A 27161-nucleotide genomic window follows, 5' to 3' on the forward strand; every position below is an offset into this window, starting at 1 on the left:
TACCTAAACACTTAAATTACCTCTGAATAGAAAACCCAAAGCATCCTCTCTCTCAAACTATCCAAACTCGAAACCTTTAAACCTTTAAAAATCCAAAAATTATCCTCATATAACAAATACAAATACAAACGCAATACCACGAATCTGCACCCTCTCTTTCAAACCTCTCCCTCAAAGTTCGATAAATCCCTATCCCGATGCGTCCGGTTTCTTCAAAAATTTCCTCCATTTAGAGCCAATCCTGACCTAACTCCGCGGGTTATCGCGGAATTCCATCGCGATGCAAAAACGGGTACACGCGGTACGGCCCTGACTGAGTTAAAAGGAGGCATTCTACCGTGATAAATTTTACCATAGCGGCGAGTGGGGCGGCTCTGCTCACTCGGAGAGAGTGGCGTTAGTTCATATATACCGTGGTGCGCGGGCCATCGCACGCATTTTCGATACCGCCGTTGCCAATTTCCATTCCTCCCAACGGTACAACGTTGATCACGTGTCCTCCTCGCACTTTCTCGCAGGATGTCGTCTCTAATCGGGCTCGCCCTCATCGCCGCCTCGATCATCGGGCCCGCCTTCGCCGAACTGCGTGAGTACCCTCATTTTCAACGAACCAGACGTATACGATAATTTTTCCTGCTTTTCATCCGGATGCGTTGCGTTGTATTGGATTTTTCTTCTTCTTCTTTTTTTTTTTTTAAGTGGGTTAAGAGGATTAATTGTTGTTTTAATTAAGTTAAGCGTAAGTGGTAGTAGTAGTTGTTTCATTTTTTTCAGGATTTTCAACTTTTCTTCAGATGTTTGTATATATGTTCGTTGGAATTTTTTCTCTTCCTTTTTTTTTTAGAAAGAGGATGAGGGGTTGAATCGTTGTTAAGTTTGCGCAGTGTTTCATTTCCTCGGGATTTTCAACTTTGATACTTCTGTAGAGATTTGTTCCTTTTGAAAGGATAGAGAGAAGATTAGATGAGATGATTTGTAGGATCCTTTGTTTCTTAATAATTTGTAGAATGGATGGGATGAAGAGTTTTCTCTCTCTTTCTCACGATGAAAATAATACTGTTCAATTTCGTAAGATCTTCTCGTAGTTTCAAGATATAATCTTTGAATATAATGCACAATTAATTTTGTTGAAGAAAGTATTGATTCGTAGAAGGAAGATCGAAGATTTCTAAATATTTCTTGTATTATTCTGAAATAAGAAATAATCAATTTAGCTTTTGTTGATGATAAAAAAGAAGAAAAAAAGGTGCAAGAAAAATTGTTTGAAAAATTTATAGATCAAAGAACTTTCGATTTCGCGTAAGCTTGACACTTTAGAAGTGTTTCACATTGTATAAAATGTGACGCAATGAACGTATCGAGAGGTTTCAAGAGTCGTTTTTGAGGTGAATGGAATCGATCCATTTCCATAAGGAAAGGGAATGGAATCGAGCTCCTATTAAAATTCGTTTACGTTACGTTTGAATTAATATATTTTTATTCGTCTATTGGTTAATAAATTAAAAAAAAAATCACTTGCTAGAATTAAGAAATAATGATTTATCAAATTGCATATAAATCAATTTCTTTAACAAATGATACACGATTTAAATAGGAGAAAGAATAATGACGAAACAAATATCGAGACAACTATCCCTCGATTCGATTTCGTAATGGCGTTACGTAAAAAAACAAAAATCAATTATGTAAATCGATCGAAGAAAAAAAGGATTGAAACATTGATCCTTAATAAGTTAAATCGAATCTCAGGTGCTATAACCTGATACTTTACTGATATCCTGTCATATTGGGTCTCTTAGAAGATTTCGACAAATATATATATGGCTCTCACGAAGAAAGAATATCCCAATTTTTCGTACGTAATTCAACATAATTATATAATAAAATATAAATCCACTTCATCCTTTAAATATTATTATTATTATTATTATTAACAAAGAAAATATTAAGTTACAAAAAGAATTGAGTCTGCATGCCACTTGCATTCCGTAAATATTTACATATAAACTTTCCACAAATTCCATACATTCTTCTACTCTCCAAATCATTATCATCTCTCAACAACGCTTCGACTTCCAATTCTCTCCAATTGTCTTCATCGGTCAATCCTTAAAAATTTCGATTAAGAAACAACTTGTAACGATCGATCGTCCTCGAATCGGTCCATTTTTGATCCATCGATCATAGCCTGGATCCTTTCTCGAACAGATGTGCTCCCTTCTCGATGATCCCCGAGAATTCACCTTTACAGTGGCAGAAAAAGCGAGCGTGATTTCACTTTCTATCGAGCGTGTATCCACTTTCGATTTTAAACCTGGCCTCCAAGCCAGAAAAAAAACCGCTCCACCGTGACTCCTTAATCATCATCGTTTGTCGTTCAATGACCCGAACTCTTCGATCTGGTACGTTGATCTCTCGTTCGCCGTTGATTTCCGTTTCGCCATTTTTGTCCTCATTTAGCCAACTTTTTACTCGTAAAAAATTTATAAAAAGTCACGAATATCGAGAGAATATAATTTCGATTAATTTTTACACGAAATTAAATTTTCGATGATAAATTTCTGGAAATTGAATTTGATATATATGCAGATATAAGCAAAAGAGAGAAGTAGAAATTATGGTACAAAGAAGTATGGAGAATTACGAAGAGAGGGAAATATAAAAAAAAATGTAGTGTCCAAATTAGTTTATCGAATAATTTACATTGAATTTAAAAAAAAAATATTACGACTTAATAATACAATAATTACTGTAATTACAGAGTACGATAAAGCAAACGTGAAAAAAACGATAGAAAGGTTAATCCGTTTCGTTAGATATTTAACTACTCGTTTAAGCGTAGGAAAGCGGGTCATTCAAATTGCTGAAACCGAGTGCAGCTAAAATAATTATAGGTTTTAACAAACGCGCGAGCAGTGTGGTTTTCACCGGCCGGATCGAAACGCCACAGGACCTCTTTCGCAAGGTAGAAGTTTTCGCTAATAAGGGAACTTTGGTAACTCGAAAATTCCAATCTTTTAGAAACTTTGCCAATTTTGTTTCGGGAGAAACCTCGATACTTCCCGTTTCTGTTCCATTTCAATCATTATTATTCGCATACAAATATATCAATTTTTCTCTTCACAAACGTTCCACCCATATTTGGGTGACGTCTTCTTGTTCAAGAAAAATAAAAATTAACCCTTTGCACTCGTATTTATATTTAAGAAGGTTGCCAATCAAGTAACAGAGGGTCCCTTAGAATGTAATTATATTATACATATATTTGCTAATGCAAATAAGCAACAATATTGCGGCGACGTACAAAGGATTAAAGCGAAATTTTAAAAGAAATTTAATGAAACAAACATCGAAATATAAAATATACATTCGAGTCACAGAATTTGCAAATTTTAAGAACAATAGAAAGAGGGGCAAGTATGATCTGTTAGCGAACCACTCTGCATCTTTGTACAATTTTAAATTTATAATTATACCGTATGTGGTAACACAGGAAGATATTGTTACAGAACAATTAAAGGCCAATATTCAGACGAGAAAGCTTAACATCGACTTTGAAAAGTCTTCGAACGATCGAAACGAACGAAGTAGAGGCATTGGGAACAACTGATTCGATATTCCAGATGATCAATAAAAGAACTGATATATACAAATACACCCGAACAAAATTTTAAAATAAAAATATTAAAGCTTCGCCAACATTTGGGCCCCGTGAGAAACTCAAACTGGGCGACGAACGAATGTGTTAATATTAATTTTTCTTTAAAAATCTCTGGTAAAAAGGATCTTTTCTTCCTCCTCCAGCGCCTGGTGTACGATCGTGTCCACGATCGACCGACTTGATACAATACAACGTGTGCGTGCTCCAACAATTGAACGCCATAACGCCTTACCTCGCGAACGGGATCCCCTCGTTGAAGCTGCCCGCCCTCGATCCGCTCTTCCTCCCCTCGTTGACCGTGGACAGGAACCTGGAGACGTTGAAGATCAAGGCGAACATGAGCCAGATCCGCGTTTACGGGGCGACGAATTTCGCGATCGACGATTTGAAGGCGAACCCGAACGACCTGTCGGTGAGCATCAAGGTTCGGCTGCCGCACGTGCACATGAACGGGAACTACGACGTGCAGGGAAGATTGCTGTTGCTCCCGTTGAACGGGGCCGGTAAATTCAGAGGGAATTTCAGTGAGTGAGATTTCTTATCTCTATTGAAATAAAGATTTCCTCTAACTCGATTCCTCTTCTCCGAGCGCAGCCGAGACGAAGGTGGACGTGCAGGCACAGGGCAAGGAAGTGACGGACGCGAAGGGGGTGCAGAAGATCGAGATCGACAAGTTGGTGACGAAAATTCGGGTTGAAAATGGGAACATCGAGCTGAAGGCTCCTCCCAACCACAGTGCAGCTGGTAAGTCGATTTTTTTATCTCTTCTGATTCGAATTCTTCTACAGTTTCGTGATCTTTCTTTCTTAAAAAGTTCAACAACAATTGTTCGCTTGTTGGAGGGAATAGCTTTTCCCTCCAATTACGGTCCAATCCTTTACGTTCTCGCTCTTCTCTCCATCGAATTTCTTCGTTTCCAGCCGAAGCTGCAGCAACGTTCTTCAACTCGAATCCACGATTAGTCTTGGACATAGCCAGTCCGATTATCGAGGACACGGCGGCGACTGTGAGCAGAGCATTGGTCGCGAGAGCGTTGAGCGTTCTCACGAAACAAGAGTTGCTTCCCTAGTCCCTAGTTAGATTAAGAGGCGATAATTGAGCTCGACACGTTTCGTTAATCGGGATAATGAATTATTTATTACGCGTGCAATAATATGCAATAATAGATGTTTCACGTGAAATATTGTACGTAATTGAATAGCGGATTAGAAATGATTAGAAAGATTTTTCGTGTTGAAAAAAAATTAAGGAATAATTAAACTTTGTACTCGATCGGTTAATAGATCGATAGTTAGAAATAGAAAAGAAAGAAAGAAAGAAATTGAACGGGGAACGTGTTGAAGAGAAGAGAATCTTCTTGTTCGATTTTTCTCGTACTTATAAGTAATTAAGTAGTTTCGATACGTGGTATACATTATTGAAATTCTAGTGTGATCGATTATCTGTTAGAATAGTATTATAAAAACGATATAAATTAAAAATGGATAGATAATTCTCGCTTTAGTTAATTTTATTCTTGTGCAATCGTATTAATTTTTTTAATTAACATAGTATTCTCAAATTAATTTTTTCACTATTCACTATTATTATTTTCCATTCCATTCTTTATATATATATGTCGTGGAAAAAAGATGTTTTCTATTGTGATTGCAAATTGTTTCCATTTAAAGCTATTGAAAAAGAAAAATCCAGTGATTGACGATAATTATTCATCTATTTTTTAACAAAATGTGATTTTAAAAGCTAGAAAATACAAATAGAAATTGTATTTGTAAATTTGTCATTTGATTATATTCCAATCATCTTGTTTAATAATAGATTTAATTATAAGTTGAATAAATGCTTCGATAAATCTCATTTCGTTTTTATTATAATATTACATAGAAATGTACTACTTTTTATACTACTTTTTATACTATATTCAAAACACCAAAATTCTACGAATAATTCTACGAACTTTGAAATGTACAAAATATATTGTACATTTATAATTTTCTCTCTCTATACACACACATATAATTATAAAATTAACAAATTGCAAAAATTGTCTTTACAAATTTACGTACATAATTTAAAAACTTGTTCTTCGATTACACAAAATTTTCGTAATGCATACGGAATTGTATGTTAATTATATTAAGAGAAAATTTTTAATTAGAAAAATGCAACTGTACAAATTTTTACAAGACAAAGTAAACGAATGAAGTCTCGATGGAAGATTCAATCATCCGGAAACAGTTCTTTGTACGTGAAAGATTTTGTAATCTTGTTGGCCACGTTCGTGAAAAGATCCGCCAAGGATGTCTCCAACACTGGAGTGATCTCGTCCAAGAACAACGCGTTGTTGTTGTTCAACAGATCATGGGTGGCTGCAGCTTAAAAAAAAAAAAAAGAAAGAAATAGAACGAACAAAATTATACATTATTACCTAAAATCTCTTGATCCAGTTTCAATCATTGATCATCATTTTATTGAGAATCTGAAAATTTATTAAAAAAAAAAAAAAAGAAAGAGGATCATTCGAAGAATTATAATTAACTTACAGAGAACAGTGTCACCGCCGAACAAATTGCTAAGATGCAAGTGCGCTTTGCCAATCCTGATCTTCACTTTCATTCTTTCAAAGTTGAGGTAGATATCATTGTCTCTGTACACTTTGTGCGCCCGTAAAACGACGTCCGAATCGTAATTGGCTTGAAAAATTAAAATATTCATTAGGAAATAAAAGATAGGAAATAAAAGTGTTCGATCAAGGTGTAGTAGAGAAAGAAAAAGAAAAAGGAGAAGGAAGACTTTTTTTATCTATTTACTAAAGGTTCCAGTGATGTTCCCCTCCCCCGTCAGCTTGAGCAAAAGCACCCTCGCGTCGATCTGATACTTCCCTTGGAAATACAGTTTCTCAAAGTTGACCTTGAAGGTGAACACCACGTTCTCGACATCCGCTTTGAGATCTCGAACTTTGAAGGTGGATGGGCCGGACACCTAAAAAAAAAAAATAACGAGAAAATATCATCTCATTCATTGTTCCAAATTTTTCCAAAGAAAAAAACTTGTTGTAACGCGATCTTTTTTTATCAATCCTTTTATTAGTTCCTCCTTTTAATATTTAAGAAGAATCCTTTGGAAACTGATCGAGACTAATATCGATTTTATCATTCTTTCTCGTGTATTTCGTGTAACACTCGTTTCGCTACTATCTTTTCAATCAAATCAAATAAAAAAAAGAGTGTAATGTCGATGTCGGACAAATTTACCTGCAAATCCGTGAGATTGACGTCGAGTCTGGCTCCAACCGGTCCCCTGGACAGGCGAATTTGCTTGAGGTAGAGAGGCTCGATGGGTGGCGCCTCGAATTCTGGTATCCCGGCTGATAATTTGTCGCGAAGCTGATCGATCGATCTGGTGATACACTCGTTTATGTCCGGATCCCTCTTCTTGCACGGTTTTATGTACGATGCTGCGCCATTTGAATTGTTGAATCGATTTTAATTATCCAATTATCCGTTTCTTGGTCGTTGGTCGCAAAAAGGATTGGAAGTGGAAAAGGGAGAATTCGAGAGATGGATTTGGAGGAAGAACGAAATTAGGGAATCTTAAAAGAAATCGGAAAATAATGATGAATTTTGTTGAAGTTAATGCTATTTTAAACGATGAATGTTCATTAAGTTTTATGGTAAATTAGCTTTGTAAAACTGCTACTTAATGATTCGTTTTTGTGAAAATTTTCTTGATTTACGAAGCATGAAGATAATCATAAACTACATCATATGAGGTTAAAAGAAGTGGAAGAAACACAATTTTGATTGATATTATTCTCGTATTTTTAATTTCGAAGATAATAGATATTTCAACTATTCGGAATTTGATTATTTTTTTTGGAATATTTACATTATTTGCAGTTCGAATTTTCACGAATTCGCCAAATTCGATCTATCGAAAAAATAGTGCATCGGATTGACGAATTCGATTGCATCGAACGAGTTTAAGGTCGCCTGTTGAAAACCGAAAGTGGCACGATACAATGTCGAAACCCGTTTAAAATGCACGGGTCATACTTCTATTTTTCTCGAAGAATCGCTAGTAAACCGAAATTTTGCAATCGATTCTCAAAAGTCTCAAAGTCTTCTCACTTTTCTCTGTTGAAAACAAACTCTTAAGAGATTGATTCATTTGGCCGGCGTCAAAAATTAGTCGTGCTTGTAATTTGTAAAGCGTAACAAATTTGAAACGAATAGAAACAAATGGTTTGATGCTTTGCTAAAAATAAAAGTAATCTATTTCAAGATTATTCGTGAAAAATTTTGTTACAAAAAAAAAAAAGTGGATCACAATTTGTAATCTGTCATTTACCATTCAAATATAGAAAATGTATAAAGATATAATAATTTGTAATGTCAATATAGAGATCCTGCTGTTTTTTTAGATAAAATCGATTAAAGATGATGATATTATAAAGAAATACTTACGTAAAACGGCAAAGACTGCAGGAATTAGAAGTGCCATTAGGCTAGAAAAAAAAAGAAAATGTAGAAAAACATCACTTGATCGTATTATTAAGTTTGATTGTAGAAAGAAAAGATATAAAATAATTTTAGCCTTGATCTATCTTAATTACATTTACATTTGACAACGAGGAACGATAAAACAACAATTTTTTTTTCTTGTAAATTTTTAAATTTAATAATCTTTGCTTATGTATTTATTATAAAAAAATCATTTTCCATTTTATGAACGATATTATTGATCGAGGGAAGAAAAATCTTAAGATCTAAATATCGTTATATAATGTAAAACAAAATATATTTTGTTTAAATATTATCAAAATTTGATCTTAATAATGAAGAATAATTGCACGCTTGTGTATTAACGTTTAATAAGAAATTCCGCATTTAAATCGGTTGATTATACGATGTATATTTAAGTGCATGTTTTTAAATAAAAAAAGTATTCATTTGAAAAAATTAATCAAGGTTATATATATATATTACTAAGACTTGTTCTTAATGTATGAATAATTTGAAAAATATTCTTATAATTATCACGATTAATCAAATAATGTTGTTATGTTGAAAATAGAATTAAAAGAGAATATTAAATATTAAAAGGATTGTTAAGAATAATTGATCATGATCAATTTTTTTTTGTACAGATTCCGTGTAATATGATAATTTATGATGCATTGTTAAATTTTTTATCGATTTAGATAAATTAAAATTAAATTTAGTAATAAATGAAATGTAGCATCATTACATCACTATTGCACATTTCTAAACCACAAGCATACTCGATCCGCGGTTTCTTGAAATCATCATTTCTTCCGTGTATTTTGTATCTTTGTAAATTCATGCTACTTTTGTTTCTGCACAATAAAATCTCTGGACAAGTGACGTTCGTTGATACTTGAAATATTTAGAAAACTACCGTCAACTTATATACAGAAAATCTATCCTCTTTTCCTTATTTAAACTACCCTGTCAACGCAACAAGAAAAATAAACCTTTCTTTTCAACGCTTTAAATATTTAACTTAGAAATTTGTACACACGTTAAATCAATTCTAGAGAGCAAAAGTGATATGAAACTATTTTACCTTCATTTCTCGTATTAATCTAACTCAAATTTCCATTGCTCACAATTCAACAAATGCATACTTCCCTCTTTAAATACATCAAACATCAAGAAAATTCAATTCACTCGCACAAACACCACATTTTCCACCTTCTCTCAGCTTGAACCGCACAACGATATTAATATAATTGATATTAATAAACGATGTACTCGCAGGACGGACTCGAGAGGAGAAAGAGAAAATGGCTCGTACCAAACTCGTGGAAGAAGAGCGTGCATCGCGGCAGATACTGGACGACTAGTCGATCGAAAGACGGGGGGATGATATCTAAACGCACGATCCCCGAGCAACGGTGCAAGAATTGCCTTATCGCAATCAGACATGTTGATTACCTCGTGCCAGTTGTCGGTCATTGGTCCAGCCCATAGTGTCGATGTCGATTTGCTGGAGAACGGTGGTACTTGGCGTCGAATCGCCTCTTGCCACGATTGCCATCCATCGTTTCTCCTTCGCCAATTTTCGTTCGCTCGTTCCTCGAATTCTATCGATAGGGAGAAGGATGGAAGTTGGAATTTTTGGTTTAATTGGAGGAGGGGGGTTGCGAAGATGGAGCGAGTTTTGAGCGTGTTTCAATTTGGAAAATTTTGTTGTGAAATCTGAAGTAATTTTGATCAAAACGAAAATATTGAAAGTGAATTTTTCAAGTTTATGTTTATTTTTAACGATCAAAGGTTTTATTTAAGTTTATTCGATTGAACGATTCGGAAATGTTAAAGTTTTGAAGTGAAGGGGTTTCGAATGAAAGAAGAATTGAATTTAGAGTTGCAGCAGTAGGTAGGAGAGGTAAAGGAAGAATAATTTACGTGACTTTTCTCTCGAAAAAGGTTATTCGTGACAAATAATCTTGAAATTAAATCCTGTATGATATTGGCCATTTATGAAAGAATATCATACGAATGGAATTCATTGAATCGAAGAGAGGAATAATTAAATTGTGAAAGAAAAATTAAAATGTATAATGAACAGATTTTTTTTTTTTTTTTTAATACATAAACGTATTAGCAAATTAGCAATACAAATCATTCTTCAAGGCGGTCTAGAAACATGTATTAATGGAAAAATATACTTTATTTTATTTTCAAGAATCCTCGAAGAATTTCTTTATGTAATATATGAGAATTATAACGTAAAGAATTTACAATTACACGAGGTTAGTTGTAAAAACGAGAAACGTGCGTGCCAGTGAAATTGGCAAACCGTGTAAAAACTTTATAAACAATCGTAAATCATAGTAAATGTTACGCCACAATTCACACAAATTCAGATTGCTTAATTCTATAATATTTTATATAAGGTATTAACTAAATAAATATGTCTGTAACGAGTAATAACAAGTTTCGTCAAGGGATGTAGCAAATTATCAGAGAATCGATTAAAGAAACGGCAAGGAGAAAGGAGGAAAAAGCATGGAAAATTTACAGAGACAAATTGTACAAATTTTACGACACGTGCGAGAGATGGAAAATTCATAAAAATCAATTTTAATTTATTATTTCTATGTTCTTGGAAAAATTTATGCGAATCGCAAGTATAATAATATTTTGTAATAATAATTTTCAATTTCTAATACAATGAATTTCAAAAAATAAAAAAAAAATTATTTACGAATGGAGGATACGATTTTCAAATTTCGCGCCACAGCTTCAATTTTGCAATTAAGAGACACTTTTAACTTATATTCAATTATTTTGAGAACGATACAGATTTTTAAATGATACGCTGAAGTACAATAATGTAATATTGAGACGGTTTTAAAATTAAATTAAACGATTTATTGTCACTTGTCACTTTCCCTATTTCCTATATATCCCTCGATATGTATAAAATAAATTTAGAATCGAAGGAGACTACATTAAAAAGCCACGTTAATATTAATTCACCACAATTCCCATTTTGTTATGTCGTAAAATCAACTAGTGTCAGCAATATCGTTTTGCATTGCAAATCGAACGATTCCCGGGTGAATTGTTACGTGCTGTTAATTTAAACGTTACGTATGAATATTGATGCATTTTAAGTTTACTTGAAGAAAGTCGTCGAAAGTCTTCGAAACTCGCCAATTCGGTAGAAACGCGATAAAAATTAAAAAAAAAAAAAAGAACGACAAATTTCACAAAATTTTGATAGAAAGATCTATCACGTTTCTTGGAGAGAGAGAAAAATTACTGTACTTTCGAAAAATTACTGTACACCGGATCGAACGAACGAACGAAAATTCATTCGTCCATTTAAAAAATTATATTTTTTTCTTTACCGTCAAGAATTAATTTTATTGGAAATTTGTTTGAAAAATTTCGGCAAACCCATAATGACAGTTTCTGTGAGAAACTCGTTCGATTGAAAGCGATTCGAATCGAAATCTGTGGGAGAGCACGCGTGCAATTATCCACATCGACGCCCGAATACTGATCTCGGTCTATTAACAAATAAGAAATTCCACAATGATCGCTTCGCTCGATCGTTAAAACCGGTGGTAACCGGTGGATCGAAATAATAATCACCAGAGTAAAAAGTTAATTGCGAAACGAAACGATCCACGTTTTAGATCGGCGTTCTTCCGCCATTGGCGCTGCGATCGGGAGGTAGGGGATGAAAAGAAAAAAGAGGGAAAACGTACGGTCAAACTGATTTCCGCGATTTTTACTTGCCGAGACGGCGAAAGTAAAAGATCGAAATCCTTCGATCCGTGACAAAATATGCGAGCAAAGTTGAACATTCGATCTTGATTACTACGTTTCGAGTCTTGTAAGTATCGTATTTCGTGATGAATTGCAACACGCTCGTCAATGTGGATTTTATTTCATTCTTTTTGTAATTTGTATCAACATCAGATGTTTTCTTGAATTCTTCGAAAGAGAGTGTTGTATTTTTGTCTCAATCGAATCGAGGTGCCAAGTTTTATTTGTTTGAAAATATTTGTTTCAATAACTCTTTTGTACGTATACGTATTAATAATAAATATTTATTTAATATCCTTAAGATTTAATTAATCGATTCGTTTAATAATTTCGATTTGAACCCAAAGAATTGTTGATAATTATTTTAATACTTCTTTTTTTGTTTTTACATTAGATTGTATTATAGTGGGCGCGTCTGACTGCAAACGATCCGTTTCTCCTTACTTAGAATCCTATCAGAATCCTATTTTACAGAAATAATAATTTGTGTTAAATTTTACATTGAATGCAAAATTGTTTCTTTATTTAATCAATTTCTAATATCGTTTCTAAAATATAAATGGAAATGAAAATTGTATCAAACAAATATTTTTCTTTTTCTTACAATATATCATTCATCTGACTACGAACGTTTCGTTTCCCCATTACCCATTTTCTTCACAAGAATAATAATAGAAAGATTTTTTAATTTTTACACAAAACATCGAATGCAAAGATAACAAGTAACAAAGAAACGATAGTAAATTCAGTAGTTTCTCTTATTATACTTTCGTTACTAGTATACAATTAAGAGAGAACATAGTCATAGTTCTTCGTCTGCTACTCAAGCATCGTCTGACTTCGTACAATCCACTTTCTCTTGTTCTTTTATACCCTATCCCTCCTTCGTACTTCTCTATAATTGCATTTCTGTATAAAATATTTAATCTTAATATTTTATCTTTTTTGAAATTTTCGTTTATATTATGCATTTTAATACAAATAAATTGTATGCTACTCATTAAATAATCCATTATTGATTAATTAATTATACGTACATGCGATACGTATATGTTAATCATCAGAAAGATCAGAGATTTTGAAGGGAAAAAAAACTTTCTTATGGATAATTATAAATTAATTGAAAAGAAAAATTAAAGAAAATTTAAATTTTAAAATTTTTAATTAAATCTCTGATCAATCTCGTGTCTTCTTAATTTGAAGAAGAATCAATAATTTTTCGTTCGAATTATTTCATTATTCGACTGTCGATTGAATTAATTTTTCATTTTATTTTCATGATTATTATATTTGAATGTTTTTTTAGAAATTTTAAATTAAATTCTATTCTTTATTCTTATTTCAAATAAGAAATGTATCATTTAAAATTTGTTATTTATTTAGATAGATAAAGTAAGATCAAGTTTCAATGTTTTCAGACGATAGCAAGTTTTTTTTTTTAAAATTAATTTGAATTTATTATTAAATTTGAAAAAGTAATGAAAAAGTAAATAAATAATTTAAAAAATGTATAATATGTAAGTATCAGAATACTAGTAGTTATTGTTACTTGGCGCTAGTGTCGCGTCATTATAATATTAAATAAAGTTGTAATGTTAGAAAGTGATTAAAAATTTTATAAAAATCTAAAAATATTCCTATCTTTTATATCCTGATATCTTTTAAGATTGTATTTTTTTTTTTTTTATACATATATTACAAAATTGTGAAATTTCTTAGAATTTTATTTTTATTTCTCAATCTATAAATCATACAACTTACAGGACAACCAAAAAAAATTTTTTTTATACATATATTACAAAATTGTGAAATTTCTTAGAATTTTATTTTTATTTCTCAATCTATAAATCATACAACTTACAGGACAACCAAAAAAAATTTTTTAAATAGTTAATAAAAAATTCTTCTAATAATTGTAATTTGTAATTTGTTTATTTGGCACATTTTAACCTCGTATACATTACATTATAACGCATACATTAATTAACAATCAAATTATCCAAGAATCAAATTATCAGAAGAATGAAGAACCATTGAAAAACAGTAACACTTATTTTTTTGTACTTGTGAATCGCAAAAAAAAAAAAAAAAAAAAAAAAGAAAAAGAAACTGACAATTCTTATTTTCAAAGTGCAAATTGAACATACATTAAAATAAAATGAATTATCATTTTTGAACGTATAATAAAATTCAGATCTAAATCTTCTTGCACAATAATGTACTATAATGCTTCGTTAAACAGCTATTAATTCAATATAAAGAAATATTTGAATACAATTTCTAGAAAATCTTAAGTATTGTTCTTTTCCATTGCATGGAATATGAATATTTGTAACGAGATCATAAAAGAAATGTTAATTAATAATATTAATGAAATAACTAAATTACAATTTTACAAAATTTTGCAAAATCACTTGAGACATACAATCAAATTCCTAATTATTCCAAATCTCAATTGTGAACCACAAAAGAGTTGCAAAATGATTTTTGGAACCATAATATCATTTCCATTAATTCAAATTCATAAAAAGTCATCATTTCAATTATTCAAAATTTGATACAATATTAATTTCTTAAAATTCACTTTCAAGATTTCATCAATTTAACCTGTCTAACTGTCTAATTTGTTTTATCATCATAGAAAAAAAAAATTATTAATTTATCAAATTCCATTAATGATATTAATAATATAATCCACAATCGTTCAAGAAGATTTTGATCCACGTTAAAATATCTATGATTCTGGAAAAAGTATCTCATAAGGGAACTGCAGCAGAATACTATTCGAAATATCAATGAATGTACTCGAGATGGCGCTCTCGATGACAGGTATTATTTCTTTTATAAAAGAGTCGAAATTACTATTGATAGCAACGTTGATAGCATCTCCAAGAACTGGATCACCACCGAAAAGATTGTCCAACTTCAAAGAGCCAGATCCAACGAAGATCTTGGTTTGAAGATCGATCATTTTTATGTAATTCTGATCATCCTTTCCCTTGATCATCTCCATTTGCATTTTCACAATTGCCTTGCAATTGTTGAACAGGCCACTTAAAGGTCCGTTTCCATGAATTCGTAGCAAGATTATTTGTCCATCCACGTCGTATTCCCCTTTTATGACGAGATTTGAAAAATCCAAATCGACTATGAAATTTAAAGTTTCTATGTTGCTTCTGTGAAAAATTAAAGAAAAAATTTTTGATTAGAAAGAATATTTGGAAATTTATTTCGTCAGAGTTTAGAATTTGATTAATCGAATCTCTCGATTGTAAAATTTGTTTTACAACTTCTCCACGTTTAGACAAATATGTGTGATAATTAATTAACGGATAACAACATTCTGAGATAATTTCTTTTCTATGATAATGATCGTTAAAAAAATTGAACAATATCAAAGGTTACATTCTTGATGGAAAATTTTAAAAAATAATTGGTATCGATTTCTTCGAAAGATTTTTCGATAAAAATTCTTTGATTAATGATTCACCCGCCATTGACATTCATCGTTTCCGCTCAGATGGTTTCCGTGGGTTCCATATCTTTTTGCGATCCGCGTGTCACGTTCGCCATACAAATTATTTCTAACTAGAACCGCAAGAGTTCGTGTCATGGCCATTACCTCGTGCACACGTAGAATATTAAGCGATGGATCTCTTTATTTAAACTTTTTTTTTTTTGTCTATGAGTCACACGATCAATAATTAATTATCCATCACATTTCCAATTAACTTTTAAACTGTTAAACTAGCAGATCTTAAAATAGCAGAAGAATTGGATTAACTCAAACTACAATGTGATAATAAATAAAGTGTTTGTATAATTTTTCAATGATACCAGTTTGATAAAATTAGTTAATAATTAAAAAGAAGAATAGAAAAAAAATTTATTTCTAAATTGAAAATTAATAACTAATATATAAACAAATTGAAAAAAATTAAATAATCCTATCTCTGATATTAAAATTTCAAGTCGAATCAGTTTTTCGAATTCTCCTTCGAATTTCTTTATTTTGTCTTTAATCCATTAGAATGTCTTCATTTTTAAGTGTCGTTTCAAGAGAGATCGTACGCTACATTGCTGTAACTCGTAACGCGTGTCATTATCCGTTTAATTTGTTATAATGACGAACTCATTTCTGTTTTACACGACACGTATTATGTAATCTCTTTTCTTTTTTTTTCTTTTTATTCAGTCTCTTTACGTGCTTTTTTTCACATCAAATTATCCCTTTAAAATACAATTTAATATTGAAATTAAATAATAATATTCATCGTTGAATATTGATTCGCAATTAATTTCAATAATTGAATATGATAAATCGACTATAAGGAATAATAAACGACGAATAATTAAAACTAAAAGATAATTATGCTAAAAGATTAAAAATTTTTGCAAATTTTATACCATCATATAAATAATGATCGCGATTTATCGTAATTCTAATGTATATGTACGTTTAATCTAATGGTGTTTTATTATGTTTAATTCATGGTATTTTTCTTGAATAATTTTAAACGGATACACTTAATGATCCTTATCATCGATTATTAGTTTTTCTTATATATTCATTATATAAGATATTTATATAAAATTTAATAATGCAATAAGGAACTAATGTTGCACGATAATTGAAAATTTTTTCATTAACGAAGAACGATAATATCCTTGCATCGAATGTATTGAAAAGGAAATCATTGCAGAATTCTTTATTTTGATTTTACTTAACGAAATAAAATCATTTCAATAGTTTTTAATTTGATATTACGTTGTAAATTAACATTGGATATTTTAATGGTCAAGATCATTTCCTTTTATTTTAAGAAAAATGAAAAAATGAAAAATAAAGTGACAAAGTGTGAATCATTCGAGGGATTTATTCAAGCGATTAACCATTTTAATCGATTTTCATCTTAATTTATAATCATATTCTGTCACTTCAAGTTACCTGAAACAATTTTACGGGGAATTCAAGGATTGGATTGATTAAATTAATAATAATGATCATTAAAAATTATGATGAACACAATATAATTTTGATTATATTTAAACAATTAAATTTCTCAGGATTCTAAATGAGCGAAACACGATTCTTTTACAAGAAAGTTTTACGAACGTATTGTTATTTAATTCGTTATTTAATTTTTCAAGATAGATTTAAATATTAAAAATGAAATTAAAGAACATAAATTTAAATTTTCTTTTAATTTTCTGCCGAAATTTTAAATATATAAAACATATATAAAATTATATCATTCTGAATATCAAAATTCCTTAAATTCGATAAATAAAAAATAAAAATTGAATTTAACTAAGATACTTTAGGGAAAGTTAATTCCCCCTCCCTCAAAAAAAAAAATAACACGTAACATTGCTTTTTTTTTAGACATTTTTTTGACATTTAATTTGATCGATTTGTTTCTTGAAATATCGAATTTTATGTGAAATTAATTTTTTATAAATTTTTTTAACTTACTTCAACTTCGTTATCGTGAAATTACTCGCTCCGTATGCATTAATGTTTTTCAGCTTCAATTTAATGTTTCCTCCACTCGTGGTTACCAACTCTTTCAACGAAAATGGTTCCAAAGGGGGTATGTTGTATTCGGGTAATCCCGTTTTTAAATACGGTTTAAGATGATTCACGCTGTTCGTTATGCATTTGCTCAAATTTGGATCGTTCCTCTTGCAAACGTGAATGAAATTGGCTGTAAGAAATTTTTCAAACGATTTAATAATGTTTGAAAAAAATTATAATTTGATTAAATCGAATTGTTTCGACAGATTTAACGAAACGAACATTGGCATTGAATATATTCTTTTTTCCATTTAATGCATTATTATAACATTTCATTTTTTAAAATTTAAAAATTGATTGCGATTATTTGATTTTTATTCTAATTGTTTGAATAAATATCTTTTATAATCTCAACAGTTTGAAGAAGAAATAACAAGCTTATCATAAATTAGTGTTTATAAATTCTTCAAATAACCAATGTTCATTTAAAATTAACATATATTTAAAAATACGTTTATTGCAATTGTTACTTGATGTACAATGATGATGAAGAGATATTAAATCAGATGATTTTCTTTCAATTATGACAAATTGTATAATAATCGAATTAAATGTCAATCAAATGTTCAATGGAAAAATTTGCTTGATTCGTAGAATAAAATGCAACAAAAATGTAAGCAAATAGAGAAAAAAAGATCATAAATTTTAAAGAATTAAAACTTAACTATCTTCTACATTTTTGAAATCTTTTTGATGCAAATGTTCTATCATTGAATGTATATGACGTAAATCGTTATCGGTATATTCAATTTCAATTCTTTTCTTCTGTTAAAACGAATAATATAAAAAAAAAAATTATCATCTATATTGATTTGATCCCTTATTTCAATTATTCTACGTTAAATTTTCGCCCAAATAATTACAAAAAATTTTCTCTGAGCCAAAACCAACAAGAACTCGAAACATAGCAATGTATATTAATGTATATTTTCGAGATTATTGATTCTAATTAAAAACTCACTGAGAAACAGATGCAAAAAACAATAGCAAAAAAAAAAAAAATTGAAAAATGTCACTTACGCAAATCACGCGCGAAAACAGTGGCAAAAGCGATGACCACCAACGATCCGATTAGCGCGATCTTGTTCATCTCTTCTTCTTAAAAAATCAATATTTTCGAGAGGAATAAAATATTACAATCTCTAAAAACGAACAAGATTACGAATGTCAAGAGCAAAGTAGTCATTCATATGATCAGATAGTCGGTCTAGAAGTGAATACTGTTGTGGTTAGCCCCAAGTTCTTATAGTTCCACCTTTCTCCCCCTCTCTGACCAATTCTCTTCAGTTGTTGTTCGATGATATTTGCTCTACAGCATCCAGATCACGAATTCTGAGCATGTGATCGTGTCAAGACTTGTATCGTGATACGTCTCATTGTCTGAAATGTTATAATATAAAACGAAAATGTCGTGATATTGCGTGAAGATGATATGTATCTAAGGGTTGATTTCATCTAGGATGAAATACATGAGTTTTTAATGAGTTATTAAGTAAGAAGTTGAAAAAGTTTTCGCGCGTAATTATATAAAATTTCGACCAGCAATTTGAGATATCTATAGTCATTTGAAAGAATAATAACAATTGTCAATAAGATAATGGTAATTTTAATTTTCAATTTTTATAACACTGTGTCATAAGCGTCAACTCGATTATCTTTCTAATTGTTTGAAATACGATAAGATTAATTTTCTTCCCCCTCTCTTAGAGAAGTCTCTGTTGCAACTTCAAGTACTTCATTTTCCATTTCAATTTTATATAACTCGATCTTTGAAATACAAAAAAAGATCGTTAAAGCAATATCGTTTATTAACGAATACTTCTTTATGCATGAGATTAAAATACAAAACTGTAATCAATTATATTTTTATTTATCCTTCGATCGAAAAAAATAAGACGCAATAAGGAGCGTTTTATTTATCCTTCGATCGAAAAAGATAAAACGCAATAAGGAGCGTTTTATTTATCCTTCAATCAACCACCAAACAAATAAAAAAATCTTGTTATGCCAATAATAAACTTACATTCATAAAAAGTGAACATGCTTGAGCGAAATTATTATAAAGAAATTTAAGCAGCGAGATTAATGAAGGCAGAAATGGTACCTTGACTCGTCCTTCGACGTCATCACGAGCCGATATCGTTTTCGTTTAATCGTCTGTTCCTTTCTTTAAAAAAAGGAACAGGAATAAACGAGCGAGTATATAGCACACGCAACCAGTGGAAAGAAAATACGCATTTGGAATAATAGATGCGATCGTATCTTCGTGGTCTTCAACGCGTATGCCATTTCGAGGAATTCGCCATTTTGATTCCTCCTCGTGGACAACGTTTGTGCTTCCTCGATTTGTGAATGCGTGACTCGTGGTTAATTCGGCAATATCATTGATATTTAATAACAGTTTTAAGATTATTTTTATCTTGGAATTTTAATTTAGGAATTAGGATTAAAAATTCGGCAAATATTTTTATCTCGATTCGTTTTTCGTGATGAAGTTGATTTTTATAATATCAATTATGCAAAAACTAGATTTTAAAAATGCCTTTTCGTTTATACAAGTACATATAGTATACAAATATTCAGATATCATAAGATTTACCATAAGTGTGGAAATATTGTTTAAGTTAAAATAAAAATGCAAATTCAAGGAATACATGTTTCGAAACATGAATTATTAATTAAGTTCTTATAAAGATCGGTAATATTATTTACATGTATTTATAATATTTATAATATTTTAAATATCGAAATATGATCATTAAAAAAAAAAAAAAAAGGAAAACTAGATGTATATTGATAAGAAAATTTAAAGATTTTTTTCACGCAATAATTCCTATATTTTATCTTCAGTTTTACAAATGCCATCAATCTTTTATTATAAAATATTGTTGAGTGAAAAAATTTAATGCAACATTAAAAATGTTGCTCCTTACAATTTAATTTTTTTTTTCTGTTTTAACATTTTTATTTAATGCGATACATTAGCGAAGTAGATAAATAACCGTCATTCTGGAATGTCAATGTAAACTTGTGTCACGGCATTGAATTGCACGAAATAAAAAAATGATTGCTAACATCTGAAATATCAATCAATGAAATAAATTTAGGTAATGGTCGAAATTTTCGAGTTGAATAAATATAATAAGTTAATTATATTTCTAAATATAATGGATGTTGAAGGAAAAATGTAATTTTTATAATAATAATAATGATAATATATTAATATAATAATAATGATAATTGTTATTTAAAATTGCAATTTGTAATTATTTAAATTTGTAATTAAAAATCAGATTTGCTATTTGTGTTAATGATCGTTAGATATAAAAATTTAATGGTTTAAAATTGGAAAAATGAACTAGTTTTTGTTTCTTTGATAGTATGGAATTTTCTACTGCCTTGAATCGATTATATTCAAAGTTTATATTGTGCGCAGGATGCAAAAAATTAAGTGATTGCATGAATTATATGATCGATTATAGTTGAATAATAATGGAGAACAATCATGTTCATGAAATCCTCCGGAAACTTCAAAGTCGAAACGAATTAATTACCCTTCTTCTTCTTCCTCTTCTTCTTCTTCTTCTTCTTCTTCTTCTTCTTCTTCTTCTTCTTCTTATTCTTCTTTTTTCATCATATTTTCCTCGAATTTCGTACATAAAAAATTACAACATCTATTCGTTGAAATTGATAAATTGTCGGACGTAGAAAAAAAATGTTCATTCCTCTCCGTAGAAAATGTAATAAAATAAAATAAAATAATGTTGTAATAATTATAATTTTGTGATAATTGAATGAATTAAAGATAAATAAAATAATAGTGATTACAAATAAAATAAAATAAAATTCTTATATAATTTTTATTACATACGAAGAATTTTTCGATTTATATTTTTCAAAGTAGAAATTTATATGTATTATGCAAATTAATTTTTAGAGAGAGAAGAAAAAAGTTTATCCTGTTTCCTTATAACGTGATTCATACAACGGAAAGATCGATTTCAAATTTGCAAATGGTAATTACACTTGAGAAAATATGTTTTATTTATAAATGACGTCTATATCGTACGTATATTTCTATTAACTTTATATTTTATTCTCAAATATATAATGAATATACATGTGCGTGAAAAATGAAAATTTTATATTATATTTATCTTTAAAATATCCATGAATAATTTTGCTTGATTTCTTTTTCGAAATAATATTGCACTAAACTCGATAAGAATTAATTTTTATTTTAACGCAACGATGATAATCTAATGAAATAAATATTCAGTTATAGCCATAAATACATAATAAGAAAGCATATGAGAAATGATAAACATTAAGCAAGGTATAAAAAAAAATATGTATGTATAATATAAATCATGATATAAACTGAAAAATAAAAACTGAGAAAGCTACAATTTTATTCGATATATAAATATTTTTTTTTTTTTTTGGAGGGGGAAGTCGAAAGATGTCGAATACCTGGTGCTGTTTTCCTTCAGTTTTCATTTTTCAGTTAGTCATATAATCGATGAGTACACGAATAATATAACTTAATATGAATATTGTAATTGATGATATTGATTCAATATTATCATTCACTCTATCTCGCACAAAATATACAAAATGTCTACAAAGTTTTACATTCATGATATATGTGAATGAATCAAGGAAAAACATAAATAATAAAATATTTTAACATCGATTAAATTGATAAAATTATGTTTAGATGTTATTATAATTTAAATATTTCATTATCAGAATTTGAAACTTCCATTGCACGCAATTAATCTTTTTGCTCTCTGCATTTGATGGAAAATCCTTTTCCAAAAAAAGATTAACAAAATACGAACGGGAGACATTTTAGTTATTTTGTTCTTTAACAATTAATGAAATATTTGGTCATTCTTGCTCGTTAACCATCATATCAACTTTCATAATTAATCTATAATCCAAGCATCGTATGGTACCTGAGCAAAGATCCTTTCCACGAAAGTCGTCATTACTTGAACTAATTTCCTTCTTAGATCCGGTTTCATCTCTTTCAGCAATTCTTGGCTGTTGGTGTTAATGAAAAGATTCAACGCTGCCACTGAAATTATTAAAGAGAAAAATTATTCGAGAAAAAAATTTGTTATTTAAATCGTCATTTAAATTTTTTATTTTAATTTATTCTTTTTCATTAAATTTTTCTTTCGAGTTCTTCTTAAAAAAAATTTTTTTTCGTATACCACGAATATTATTAATACAATATTTTTTTTAAAAAAATACTTACAAATTATAGCGTTGCTGTCGCGAACATTTTCAACACCCATCTTAATATTCTGCACACTGAAATCCATCTTAAGTTGCTGCAACCTTAAATAACGACGATCTTGAACCAGGAATGGCTTCGCTCTGATAAATACTTTTGCTTTTACACCCTCTATAATAAAAAAAAAAAAGGAAAAAAAAAAGAAAAAAAATTATTTTACAATAAAACAATTTTACAATAAAAAAATTTATTAATTTATATGATAAAATTTTTATGATATATGAGAATTGATTTATTCCATCATATTGATTTATCGGAAAAATCTTTATAGACTGTTTCTTTATGGACAATAAAAACTTTATGCTCGAAGCTATCGCGTGAAGATCAAGGTGCAGTTATGCAGAACTGGTTGCATTCTACAAGGCGAATGCATTAGAGAGGTCAATGATACTGTAGATTCGCAATACTTCTACAGTGTTTCTCAAGATGTAAAATACTATTCGCCTTTTATAATTTTGAATTTCTTTGTGTTAAAGAAAAATACATATATATTTATTACTGTATCGAATAAAAATTGCAAAAATTACCCTGTATTACTTCACTTCAATATAATAAAATGAATATTTTTCTTTCTTCTTTTCGTAGAATTTTTCTAATAATATTACGCAATAGAGAAGATTTGAATAAATTTTTTCCACTTTAAATATTATTATTTGCTTAAACAGAGAGATCTTTGATGCGATCATAAAAGTTAGCTGAAAAATAAATTTGCATTGCGTTGGCGGTGAAAGTTGACGATGCTCTTGACTTTTACCTTTTCACTTAGCCCGATGTTCTATCACACTGTTCGCTTATATATTTAAAATTACAAATATATATATATATATACATATATACCTTTGTATACCGTTGGAACACCACTTCTAGATATTTTAATATTTTATCTCAATAAACAATTTAATTCGTACTTCACGTTCTACTTCTTTACAACGTTCCATAATTAAATTTAAGAAAAGTAAAATATTAAAACTTATATTAACAATCATATTAAAAACAATTTCTCACCGTATTCGCCCCAATAATCTCCAGCTCCGCTTGCCTTGACCAAAAGCAAGGTGCCACTCGACCTGTACTTAGCAGCAGCTCTGATTTTCGGGATGCTGAGGGCTAATTGCAATTGAACCTCGTCGTCTGACAATCTGGCCCTCAAACCTGTCACTCGTAACGTGGAAACACCTCGTGCAGTGATATTCTTGAACTGAGCTCTATACCCATCTGGTCCCTCGCCAAGAGCAATATGGAGCTCGTCAAGGATGATGGGCTCCACCTCTGTGTATCCCAATTGCGGTAAACCTTACAAATTTCAATTTCAACGTGAAACCTCCAATTCCATTTCTCTCTCTCTCTCTCTCTCTTTTCCTTTTTTTTTTTTTGATACGATTATATATATTTTTTTTTTTAATTTTACTAACGCTTTGTTCACATTTTAATAAGCAAGATTTTGCAAGGATTGTTACGAAAAATAGGGGAAAGGAAATAAGCGTATTCGAATATTATTAATCCGATCAATTAAAACTTATTATATTAATTATCGTGTTGGATTTATTTATTATACCAAGAACGATCGAAAGTAATGATAATAATAAAAAAAAAAAAAAAAAGAGAGAGAAAAGCAGTGAAATAGAAATTGATAAAAATTCTGTGTAATGTTTTATTCAATCTGAATCGAACCTATTCGATCGTGCTCTCGTGTATAGTGTTCGCGGAATGTAGGACACTGGATGGCCATTCGAATACACCGTTATAACCTGCTTCTGTATCTTCTCTCTCTCTCTCTCTTTCTCTCTTTCTTTTTTCTTTCTTTCTCTTTCTTTCTCTCTTCCTTCGAATGACACCACGTGCTCCAGCAATCTGTAATTCTTCGACTTTCGACTTCCGCACTTTTCATAAAATTCCAGTTTTAGAAAATGGGACTCCCGTGCGATAGAACGTAGTCATCTAACTAACGGGTCTCTTGTTACGAATGCTGGTTGCTTTATGGGGGCTGACGTAAAGAATTTGTTCGAGTGTGCGAAATAAAATTTTTACGATTGTGTATTTGTATAACATTCTAATATTATTTGTGAGCGTATAGAGGAACAAAAAATGTATTTTATTATTTTTCGAAAAATTAAATATAAGATTAAATAATACGATTTCGATCATTTTAATTTTAATTAACGATGTTCTGTATTTTTGTGTATAGTAACTCTTTTTTTTTTTGCCCCTTTTGAGATAGACTATGCAAATTTCTTTCAATTTAAATTCAATTTAAATATGAGAAAAAGTAGATTTTTCCAACAGTCGCAAAGAATCCTTCAATACAAAAATAACAATATAATACATTAACGATTTAAAAATAACAACGCGTTATATTTTACATATTCATATATTCACATCAGATAGGCTCTAATGTAAATATACTCATAAACGTACGTTCCAAAATCCACCTATTACAAAAAAAAAAAAAAAAAGAAAAGAAAAGTGAAACGAATACCAACGTCTACCACATGGACGATAAATTCATAAAAAGAAAAAAGAAAAAAAAAAAAAATAAAAATCTACAACCAAAATTAATTCGCTCGAGATTAAACCACAAGGTTATCCTTTATAATCGACGAATGCAAATTGTATTCCATTAATTATATCCTTAACAACAAAGGCGAGCAACTTCTTACCGTGGCGGAAGCGGTCGGTGAGTGCATTGGCCGATCTTGCAAGGCAGCTCTCGATATTGTAATCGCTTCTCGAGCAAGGTTCCAAAAACTCTAGTCCCCTGTACTTTCCGATCGCTTGCACGCCAACGATCACCAACGAACACGCGAAAACAAACGAGATGCTCTTCATGATACTCTTGCTCGTTCGCCTCCTGGTCAGATCTTCTTCGATCGAATTTCTCCGCGTGGAATGACCGGCCGTCAGGGATGCACCAAGCCTTATAACCACCTTGACATTGCCCCCGCTATGCCTTCGAGGCCTCTACGCCTCGAACGACAGAGAACAGAATCGAAGTGTGGATCGGGCGGCTCTCCGCGAGAGAGCTTTCCTTCCGTTCGGATTCGCTTCTGGGAGAGTGTCGGATTATATAATAAATCGAGGATGATTTCTTTCGTTGTGGCAACGGATTGAGGATAATTCGAAAGGAAACTTTTCGGAAGGAAGCGGATTATGAAAGATCGAAGGGTTCTTCTTCTTCTTTTTTTTTTTTTATTTCTTGTTTCTCTTTGTGAATTCGAATTCGATATTGAGAATGAAATTAAGATACTCCGATTGGAGAATTTGATGAGACGTTGAAAAGAATTTAATATTCGAGAAAATGATATTTTCGTGGTCGAAGAGTTTAAGTTGAAGATCGATGATAAATTGACTTGATGATTTAATTATTTCTAATAGGTTTAGTAATAATTGCTTCACGATACGATGTAAAGTAATATATGCTATGAATGAAATATATTAAGATCAATTATGTTAATCTATAATTAAAAAAGAAATTTGTCACGCTGTCGAATTATTTTGTAAGAAATTTGACAAAAAAATCATCGTTCGAGAGCGACGACGAGTCACGTCGGTAAAACAGATCCAACAGATCTGGCGGTGATTTCAATGCGTGTACAAAAACTATGCGTGAACTGTATTTACAAATTAAAATAATTGTTAAAAGTTACATCGTTACAATATTCTTTTACGAAATATAATACTATAATTAAAATTTAATATTATCGAAATAAACGTTTCTTAAAAAAAAAAAAAAAAAAGAAATTTTCACACCAACACTGCTTTAAAATCGTTTCATTTTTCCTTCCAACTTAACTTTCCATTCGTATCTCGTCTTTTTCCAAGAATCAGTATAATCAGTATGATTACAATATAGTTGTATAAAGGTCAATGTTTATAATAATTTTTGTGATTTCGAGTTCGAGAAAGCACAAGTTGTTCTCGAGTCCGTAACGATCCTCATAAATTTCTTCTTTTTCTTCTTTTTCTTCTTTCTCCACTATTACATCAAGGTTGTCAATATAAATGGAGCACGTTAATTACTTTAGCGACTAACTTTCTCGCAGTCTCATTGTCTGCTACTTTCTTCAACAGCGTGGAAAAACGATTCGCGAAAAATATGGGCTATTGTTGAAGAATTCTTGAAGAATTATCTCTCTTTGTTGTACAACGAAAAAACATCGTATTTGAAAAAAAAAATTGAGAACAAAGTAATTTTGAAGCGTCGTTCATCGGTTGATTAACTTTCTTCCTCTAATTTACTTTTAAATTTAATCGATCTTTTTTTTTTTTTTAAGTTTTATATTAATAAAATCATCGGTGTTGATCTGTCACGAG

At 30.3% G+C, this 27161-nt stretch overlaps 4 protein-coding genes across 5 annotated transcripts; 1 reads left to right on the forward strand and 3 right to left on the reverse strand.

The window, feature by feature from the left end:
• Window positions 1–350: 350 nt before the first annotated feature.
• On the forward strand, window positions 351–5518 carry LOC100868740 (circadian clock-controlled protein daywake). The gene is made up of 4 exons (XM_012491287.3): window positions 351–586; window positions 3805–4185; window positions 4256–4405; window positions 4582–5518. The coding sequence occupies exons 1-4, from the start codon at window positions 520–522 to the stop codon at window positions 4728–4730; spliced, it is 747 nt and encodes a 248-aa protein (XP_012346741.2). The 5' UTR covers window positions 351–519; the 3' UTR covers window positions 4731–5518.
• LOC100872833 (protein takeout) lies at window positions 5510–11063 on the reverse strand. 2 transcript variants are annotated; one of them, XM_031919365.2, is made up of 6 exons: window positions 9482–11063; window positions 8128–8168; window positions 6916–7118; window positions 6472–6643; window positions 6205–6354; window positions 5510–6036 (listed from the first exon to the last, which is right to left on the reverse strand). In XM_031919365.2, the coding sequence occupies exons 1-6, from the start codon at window positions 9640–9642 to the stop codon at window positions 5882–5884; spliced, it is 882 nt and encodes a 293-aa protein (XP_031775225.1). In that variant the 5' UTR covers window positions 9643–11063; the 3' UTR covers window positions 5510–5881. The 2 variants fall into 2 exon arrangements, with proteins under 2 accessions (XP_031775225.1, XP_086758541.1); XM_086902415.1 differs by having other exon boundaries at window positions 9251–9558.
• Window positions 11064–13877: 2814 nt separating this feature from the next.
• Window positions 13878–18925, reverse strand: LOC100862924 (Juvenile hormone binding protein 3). Its single transcript, XM_003690336.4, has 3 exons — window positions 18566–18925; window positions 17444–17675; window positions 13878–15143 (listed from the first exon to the last, which is right to left on the reverse strand). The coding sequence occupies exons 1-3, from the start codon at window positions 18633–18635 to the stop codon at window positions 14702–14704; spliced, it is 744 nt and encodes a 247-aa protein (XP_003690384.1). The 5' UTR covers window positions 18636–18925; the 3' UTR covers window positions 13878–14701.
• A 2838-nt stretch (window positions 18926–21763) lies between these two features.
• Jhbp2 (Juvenile hormone binding protein 2) lies at window positions 21764–25885 on the reverse strand. The gene is made up of 4 exons (XM_086902421.1): window positions 25508–25885; window positions 23856–24143; window positions 22812–22961; window positions 21764–22628 (listed from the first exon to the last, which is right to left on the reverse strand). The coding sequence occupies exons 1-4, from the start codon at window positions 25674–25676 to the stop codon at window positions 22477–22479; spliced, it is 759 nt and encodes a 252-aa protein (XP_086758547.1). The 5' UTR covers window positions 25677–25885; the 3' UTR covers window positions 21764–22476.
• Between the last annotated feature and the right edge of the window lie 1276 nt (window positions 25886–27161).

Source organism: Apis florea, unplaced genomic scaffold (assembly GCF_048593485.1).
Source record: "Apis florea isolate Af1SG1 unplaced genomic scaffold, ASM4859348v1 contig_1615_pilon, whole genome shotgun sequence".
Lineage (NCBI taxonomy): Eukaryota > Metazoa > Arthropoda > Insecta > Hymenoptera > Apidae > Apis > Apis florea.